At 40.6% G+C, this 8,852-nt stretch overlaps 2 protein-coding genes across 3 annotated transcripts in view; one reads left to right on the top strand and one right to left on the bottom strand.

Annotated features, from left to right (window-relative positions):
• hsbp1b (heat shock factor binding protein 1b) lies at nucleotides 1–2,473 on the bottom strand. Its single transcript, XM_044192520.1, has 4 exons — nucleotides 2,277–2,473; nucleotides 1,233–1,299; nucleotides 853–979; nucleotides 1–526 (listed from the first exon to the last, which is right to left on the bottom strand). Exons 1-3 carry the CDS (start codon nucleotides 2,319–2,321, stop codon nucleotides 858–860), a joined length of 234 nt encoding a protein of 77 aa, XP_044048455.1. The 5' UTR covers nucleotides 2,322–2,473; the 3' UTR covers nucleotides 1–526; nucleotides 853–857.
• A 153-nt stretch (nucleotides 2,474–2,626) lies between these two features.
• Nucleotides 2,627–8,852, top strand: part of si:dkey-246g23.2 (solute carrier family 66 member 2) — a 47,720-nt gene continuing 41,494 nt past the window's right edge. The window contains exons 1-3 of one of the 2 annotated variants that reach the window (XM_044192518.1): nucleotides 2,627–2,879; nucleotides 5,991–6,246; nucleotides 6,563–6,696. In XM_044192518.1, the coding sequence (XP_044048453.1) occupies nucleotides 6,038–6,246; nucleotides 6,563–6,696 (343 nt within the window). In that variant the 5' untranslated portion in view covers nucleotides 2,627–2,879; nucleotides 5,991–6,037. Of the gene's footprint in view, nucleotides 2,906–5,990; nucleotides 6,247–6,562; nucleotides 6,697–8,852 lie in introns of both variants that reach the window. The other variant, XM_044192517.1, reaches the window with a different exon arrangement.

The raw sequence follows: 8,852 nt of genomic DNA, 5'->3' as shown, positions 1-8,852 counted from the left end.
TTGTATTAAATAGCTTTAATAGAAGAAAATCAGTTAGAATTGGAATGCATCCCACACCTTGGTAGTAACAGTGCTGTTTGTAAAACACTTCAGGCTTCAGATGTTCACTGTGCCCATTTCCCAGGTTGGTGGGGATGGAGGTTCTACTGGCTCATTAGCCTGCAAGTTGTACTTCTCAGCATAGGCTAGGGCAAAACTGTCCCCATCAGCCATCACCTCATGGGACTTAATTAATCATGACACATGATGGCAGCGAAATAACCTCCAGGTTGGCGCACAAAATCCTAAAGTTGCATTCCTGCACATGAGCATTTTAATTTGTGAAGGGCATATCACACTATTCTAGCTTACAAATAACGTTCAGCTTTTCAAGTCATTACATAACTGTAACCGTTTATCACAATATTCAATATATAAAAAAGCATTTCACACTACGACACACCAAATCAATATAAGTCATTTTCAGAATGGAAAAGTCTGCTGCTCCTGAATGTAGGACTGACTTCACACTGTGTTTCTTAGGAACCTGTGGGACAGACAGAACAAATAGGTTCAAAGACAGAAGGTGAATTAATTCATAAACACATAAGAATGCTTTTTGCCACATTTACATCTGACAAAGCACAATTAACACCAAATCCTTAATCAAATGATTAATTGAGATGATATTAAACTAATGTTTTTATTGTTTATGGATATTCAAGGACACCCAATCTTCTGATATCTGTACATTCTTAAGATTCATGAGTCCATCAGGAAGAGAGACACAACCACAGACCTTAGGGCAAAATAGAGGACATGAATAGAAGCTATTAGGTTATACTGGTGTTGGGTCTACCACTTCCTTTTTACCTTCATTATGAACCTTGACCCTCTTTAGCCTTTTCCGGTGGTGCCTCAATCTCTTCAACACCAGCCTGTGTCATCAGGTCGGCGATGTTCTTCTCCAAGTCATCAATACGCGTGCTCATCTCATCAAGTGGACAAGCAGTTAAGGCACATAATTAACATAAGTTACTCTTAGGTGGGCAAAATAATGTGCAAGTCAGTCTGTCAGTCCGCCCTTTGATTATGAAAGGAAACTAGAGGATGTCAAAGCGATACGGATGTAAGAAATCACCATTGAGACATCAATATATTATTAGATTAAAACTATTTTAATATTCAGGACCTTAATGCATTTAATCAATGAATAATTGATTGCTGGCATTTTAAATTATTAGTAAGGATATTCCTCCCAATGATCTGGTCTGACATGGTCTGAAACTTGTCCTGCATCTGTTGCAGCAGTGTCTGGACCTGTGAAACATACAGCACAAATACTGTAAGTGCAACAATGAAGCCAGAAATGAATCTACTGATCAAAATGAATCTACTGATCAAAGTTGGTTTACTGAAGATCAAATCAAATTTACCAGTTTAATTTGAGGATGACATACACTGTCAGTGGACTATTCACTAGTAACAATACCTCTGCCAGTGAAAACATCAGCAATCTAATGCACCATGCCTGTGGTCTATGAATGACTTAAAAAAGCAGCAGGACAATGAAAACAGAAGTATCTAGTTTCCTTGACAACAATATAAAAGCTTAGTAACCATGGGAGATTCTTCAATAAACTGTGACAGGCACATGTGCAGAACAATGACTGAAAAAGAAGCTTTACACGACAATTTCGGCGAATATAAAAGTGTTCAGAATAAATATTAAGAATATGGGGGTGTTAAAGGTTTAAGAGGGTAATTGAAGCTGAACGTCTGTTACTAACTCTCATCTCCATGGCAACATTCAGAAACATTACCTCAGCTGTATTTGCCGTGTAATAAAATAAGTAGAATTCCATTTGGACAATGAAACTGCACATTATTCAATATGATGGAAATTGTTAATGGGACAGTTACTATTAGAACAAGCGACTCTACAGAAATAATGTTACACAGCAGCATAACTTCTGTTTATGTAATACTATACGGTTTAACGTTACTCAGTTGTGATTACGTGACGTCATTTACAAGACCAAGTGACCATTACATAACGTGATGAAGCTAAACAAAAGTCAGGACGTTCTTCATTGAACAGGTTGAACACTGAGCCCACGAACATATTGTATTACACAAACAAATAACTAGCATGAAATGCTACAGATACGCTATACTATGCCTAACCTTTGCTTGCCAAATAGCTAACGATAGCTTGTCATCGTTAGCATTCTTATTGCCATTGCTAGCTAAGCTACTGTAGCTAACGCTAGCTTGCCTTCACGACCACGACTCACCACATTGGTAAGGTCCTGCACCGACTTGGGATCCGTCTCAGCCATGTTGTGGTGTAAGTTAAATGATTATCAGTCCCTTAACAGTACTAAAATTCAAAAAGCTGTCCACCGATTATCTTGCTATCAGGCTTGAAACTGTTCGAAATAGATAGCAGTCCCTCACACCACCCTCCGCACAGTCAGCTGTTCCACAACACATGGAGTCTCGCGAGAGCTGCGCCACGGCGCTAAGAAATGTGGAACATTGAGTTTTGAATGGGCAGCAAGTACAGTTCTTAGTAGTTTTGTTTACCCCTTATGGCCTCGAAAAGACCCTAAACGTCACACATTCAAAGCATTTGTTCATCAGAGTTAGGCTGCATCGCATTAGTGCCCCAACGACCTGCATGTTTAATGCTGGAATTTGGCAAGCCTGCAAATAATATTGAACAACGGTGTATGTATCTGTGCTCGCGCGCGTGTGCCGGTCTGCGCGTGCATGTACGTCGTCCCCTCTTGTGAAGGAGTTGGGATTTGAAAGTTGGAGCTGCCAGGGAACCCAGTGTGTTGTGACGGTGAAACATTCGTGGCAGTGTGCGGGTTGCGGGTTGGTGTTTTGATAAGGTGAGGGGAAGTGAATGAAGGCGAAGGTAAGTAAAGTTGGAATTTGTCCATGGTTTACCTGTAAATTGTTGAATCTTAAATTCTGCCTCTTGAACAGGCATAAAATCCGTATCAGGAGATACGCGACCCGACCGGTTGGCATTGTGCGTGTTGTCAGCGCGCTTTTGTAAAGCTAAAATTACTCTTTTAGAACAACACGCAGACTTTGTCAGAGGACGTTTGTTTTGGGTTTCAGAGAGCTGTTTATCTCAAGAGTGGTGAATTCGACATTCCACACATTAAACCCACTCTCTATACTAATATTGATTCATAACAGTGTAACCAGACGGTGTAATAGCGGTGGCTTTGTGTGCTGCTACTGTAACGTTACTGGCCCAGTAGCCCAACATTGATGCCTGTATGTTCAGGCATGTTAGTGACCCAACCCCATGAAGCTATGCTTTGCTTACATAACAGAGATTGTTCTGTTATTAGAGTTGGCCCAACACATTAAGGTTACTATGGTGTGATGGTTTACTCCCACTACCAGGCTGAAGGAAGTAGCTGAAGACGCCTTGGATTGTTAAATTCCTGAGTAATGTTTAACTGCAGGAAACCTGTAAAAAGACATTTTTATGGATTGTGTTCAAGGGCTGCTCTGCAATTTTGCATTCATTTGCAATGTTAATAATCTTAACTTTTTAAAGTGCTCTACAGAAATGAGGGAGACATACACTGAGGTGTAGATAACTTGCTCTACCTGATCCATCCGCCTGGCTCTATCCTTCAGAGCAGCGAGGTCTTGGCCGGAATATTGAGGTGTTTATGTCTTTACTTACAGCTGAGTTATGTGAAATAACAGATGTCTAATGAGTAATCAGACCCCGTTCATCTTCTGGATGACTCTCGGAGCTCCAAGTACAGCTGCATCTGCTGTTGTGTTGAAATAGCCTATTATCAACAATCATAAAAAAAAAGTTACCACCAGAGAACCTTTTTTTTTTTTGGTTTTTTTGTTTGTTTGTCATGACTAAAGTACTTCTTAGTGGGTTAACCAGAATTTGTCGGTCATGGTTTTTGTGTACACAGCAACATACTGGCTCTTACATCAAAGTGTCCACATGCCATTTCCAAGGAGTTGTTTATCAGTATTAGAAAATCACATTGTCGAAATATAATGAACCCCTCTGTTTGTTCTGTGTGGTGCTCTGGAGAAAGAGGGACTTATTATCCTTGTTGCAATTAATGTTATTATCCCCTCAAGAATGCCTGCTAACACTTTGCGCAAAAGACCACTATTTTAAGGATTAGCGCACTCAAGTACCTGAACTTGTTGTAATGCAGACAGGACAGCTTGGTAATTATATGTTTAACTGTGTGAACACTCAGAGTGTCTTTGCAGTTAGAGAGAAGTCAGTTAGTACAAGGAGACACAGACTTGCAATTTGACTTGTTTTGTCCGCAACTAGTACTGACCTCCCAAACAGCACACCTCAGCGGTGCCCCAGATACCTGCCTGTCATCTCTGCCTTCACTGGCTATATATTTAACCTTTTCCACTTCCTCTCTCTCTCTGGGACGTTTCCACATCTCTGACTTCAATTCCCCACCTGTCTTCCCCGTCTGGCTTTGTGGCTGCTAATTCATAAAACACACAGCTGTACCTTTCTGTAAATGTGTGAGCCTACATTACTGATCATGTTTATGTAATTTTACAAAAAAAAAAAGTAATTTGCATGGCCCAGGTGCAGGTGTGTCCTGCACAGCCCAAATATTCTTACAGTATAATAATCTACTAATTAAAATTATATGATTTTTCAATCCTTCTCTAATAAAATAACTATTCTGTGTACTCATTCAACTGGTGTGTTCTACTTGTATGTATGTTTACCTGTTGCACTAGTTCACTTAACCTTTATCTTCAGGTGTGACCACGTCTGCCTGTGCAGCATGTATCTGAGTGTATATGTGCATATAATGCATGCACTGCGTGTGCATTTGGGCTACAGCTAGGAATCGTTTCCAATTTTTTAGAACAATCTACTACTATTACTTAATTACTTAATAATTTGCTCCATAAATTAATTTTAAGAAGCAAAGCAAAGAAATTGTAGAGGTTTTTAAGCTTTAATTGCCAAATGTTTTACTAAATAAATAAATCAATTAATAATCAAAAATGTAATGAATCATGTCTGTTTGGACAGACTATTCAGTCAGTAAGTGAAATTCTATTTTCTGATTCATTTGCCAAGGACTGAAACCTTAACAAAATGTAGAAAAAGGGAAATACAGGTGTGCTCAACCTAAAAACATTAAGAGATGTTGACTTAGAAAAGCATGTACACTAGCTACAGAAAAACTCACATGGTAGTTTTTAAAGTCTTTGATGTACACAGTAGACAGACTAACACTTGGGCAAGGGCTGAAACCTGTACACTGTATTGTTGATGCTGCTGTGCACAGTAAAGACTGATAAGAATATATATGTTCTCTAGTGTGGACTCTATAACCTCAAGAAAGAACTCAAAAGTAATTTTTACCATCTAAAGAAACAGAGCAGACATTTTGACTTTTCATAGTAAGAAAAGCACAGGTGTTACTAATAACATTAACAATGGCTCTGTTATATTCAAGTGTCCCAGTAAGATGTGACAGTGAGCCAGCATGAACAAAACCAGGACCCTGAAACTAAAGCAGCTAAGTGGAATCCAGCCATCATTCATTTTTATTATCTACACCTGTGCTTTCCTACTGTGACATGTCAAAATGTCTCAGATGAAAAAGGACTGTTTAGTCTAATGTTTCATATACATTTTTTTTTCTCTAAAGATATATTAAAGTTTGCATAAGTTTGGCCACTCTGGTCTTCAGACCAGAGCCATTGCCTTTCTTTAATTAGATTTTGTTGTGGTGAGAGAGTATTGTGCAGTCAGCGGGGACAGTAATTTGGTCCATACCTAACTGAGACATTTAAATCTAATCAGTTTAAAACGTTTACTGCTGTTGGGCTCTCTGGGAATGTTAATTTCAGCCTCTTTTATTGACCTCTTTCTACCCCAGAACATCCATCAGTGATAAACCCGCTGAACTGCCGTTATTTTGACGGTGACCTGTCATTTTGCTGCCTCCCAGGTGCGACCTCTAGACCCCCTGGACACCTCTGACTGTCTCTCGGTGTGATGGATGCAGAGGTGGTTCTGCAGGAAGAGGACATGGAGGGCTCGTGGACGCTGCTGTCCTGGGCGGCGTCCTGCCTCATGGTGTTCGGGGGAGCCCTGCCTTATGTGCCACAGTACCAGGAGATCCAGAGGAGCAGCAGCAGCGAGGGCTTCTCCACCAGAGTCTGCCTAGTGCTGCTCATAGCCAACATCCTGCGCATCTTCTTCTGGTGAGGAAGAGAAGGAAGGGCCTGTGTTTTCATATGACATGAGTTTTTGTCTGTCTTTTGAATTTTTTTCTGTCTAATTTCTTGCCTTCTTCTTTTTGCCCCCATTTGACGGCACAGACCATTTACAAGGTCATTCCTCATAATTTAATAGAATAATTGTGGTGTTTATTTGTTATTATTATTACTTTTATTGCAAATGTCTTATGAATTTCTTGTCTATACTGTATTTTTAGATTGCACTTTATAAGGTCTCTCCAATATAAACTCTGTTTCTAGACTCTGGAATGTGATTGGTGTTTCCGTTGCATCCTTGCAGGATAGGGAAGCAGTTTGAGCTCACCCTGCTGCTCCAGAGTGTGGTGATGATTCTCACCATGTTTGCCATGCTCCACCTCTGCTGCACGGTCCAAAACACCAACCGAGTGAGCACCAAGCAACACCGACTTTCAGGTAACCAGCTTTCTACCAAAAGCCATCTTGGCTGACAACAATCATAACTAACAACGCAATTAAAACTGACACAACAACATAATCGCTGTCATGTATGTACAGTAATTCTTACAAATCGTTTCAGGCTACTAAATGACACATCCAGCATACCACTTCTCTTGTCAGCAGTTTAGATGCCAAGTGCTTCAACTACTACTACTTCTTGCCAAAAGAGGGTGCCATTGGAAAAGCTTAAATGGCAAGGCTGCTGTTTTCAAAACACCATCCCTCTGGCAGCCACTTGTTCACCACTGATCTGATATTCATTTGCCTTATTCTTTATTGAATAGTTACTTTAGGCTGTTTGTGTCTAGATGTTAAAATAGATGCTGCTGTACAGTGGTAATGGTGAAGCCTGAAGGGTAACGAAAATAATAGTCATAGATATTAACATATGCAAGTGCAAGGCAAAGCTCAAATGTCCTATGGATATTAGTTACTGTACTGTCACACATGAGATTAGTCTATTCTGGGCATGACTGTGTGTGTGTGTGTGGTGTGGTGTGGAAGGAGGAAGTGGATGAGGCATCGGTGCAGGGTAAGGGAGAATTGGAGAGGGGATAGAGAGGGCTAATATTAAGCAGACCAATATCAGCATCCACTGTGCATTGTGTGTGTGTGTGTGTGTGTGTGTGTGTGTGTGTGTGTGTGTGTGTGTGTCATGTCTACGAGTGCAGAGGGAGGGAGCCCACCCAAGATTATTTTCAGGGTCACTCTTTATAGGGTGCTGTCTTTTATGGGTAATTGTGTTTTTTACAGATGCTTGAGTTGATTACTTTTACAGATGGGCTGACAGAAACTCAATAGTGCAATTTTTATTAGATAACAGCCTATGGAGTGAAATTGAATGACGGGATCTTGTAATACTCTGATCATGCAGAGCAGAATGCGTTATTAAAGACATAAATCATGAGTGTGTGTTTGATTTTATGTTAATTGATTTGTAAGGAGGGAAATATTTCTTTATTAAGAAAAACAGAACGTGTGCCTATTTGTGTCGCTGTCAGTGGCCGTTCTTTTAAAGTGAGTTTTGATTGAGAAACGAGAGATTGCCGTGGTGTTTGGACATGAGAGTAATGATCATCACTATCTTCATCATCTGTGCTTCTCTTGTCTCAGCAAAGAGCTGGTGTATTACTCATCATGAGCCCCCCCCCTTTTTTTATTAAAGCCCACGCTTAAACTTTTTCAAGGCGAATTTAATACTTTATGATGCCTGGTGGTGGATTGCTTGCTTTTTCTGAGGGTGGATGATTTTCATAGGCTTTTTATCTATCTGTGCTCTATATTTCTACACATGTTGCACATACATTGGACAATAAGTCTGCTTGCAAGCCATGTGTATTCTCTATGTTAAACAGGGTTAAATACAGAGAGATGATTGATTAAAATTGAAAATTGATGCAGCTCAGGATCAAATCTTCACACGAGTTTGTTACTAAAACGCAACATAACCACCCTCTTACATCAAGCCCCCCTCTGTGAAGGGCGGGCCTGAGGTCCGGTTTCGCAGAGCGCGGGTAGGATGGGGGATGGTGGGGTCACGCCAAGAATAGATCAGAACTGCCCGCTCCTCCCTCTATCCCTCCATCGCTAAGTCTTTCTAACAGATCAGGGTCATCTTTATGTAAAGTAATTTCTTCTCCCCAAGATGCACGTTGGCATGATTTCTAAGTTGTTTTTTTATCTTTCTTTCATGCTCAGCCCTCTTTCCTGTCATTTCTCCGCTACCCACCCCGCACCTTTCTCTGCTCTTTATCTTTCTCTTCTTCCACCTCCCTTCTTTTTTTCCCACCCTCCTCCATTTTTCTTCTTCTGTCCTCTCTCTTCTTTCTGTCCTTTTGTTGCTGTCCTTTTGTTGCTGACCTAACTTCTCCTTTCAGAAGGGACATCTGAGACTGAAGTCCATGTGTCCCATACCAGGGCAGGGTCATCTATGATCCCGCCGCTTGCCTGCCAACACCTGTTCCTTACTTACTGACCTCCTTTTCCAGTTGCTGAAGACACACGCACATAGGAAAAACACACACTGAAAGAAAAGTTGAAATGGAGAATTCACTTGTCCGTGCAACTCCTGGTTATGCTGCTGATTCCTGCTACATTCTGTTGTTGCTGAT

Source organism: Siniperca chuatsi, linkage group LG4, assembly GCF_020085105.1.
Source record: "Siniperca chuatsi isolate FFG_IHB_CAS linkage group LG4, ASM2008510v1, whole genome shotgun sequence".
Taxonomy (NCBI): Eukaryota; Metazoa; Chordata; class Actinopteri; order Centrarchiformes; family Sinipercidae; genus Siniperca; species Siniperca chuatsi.
This window is presented reverse-complemented; position numbering and strand designations above follow the sequence as displayed.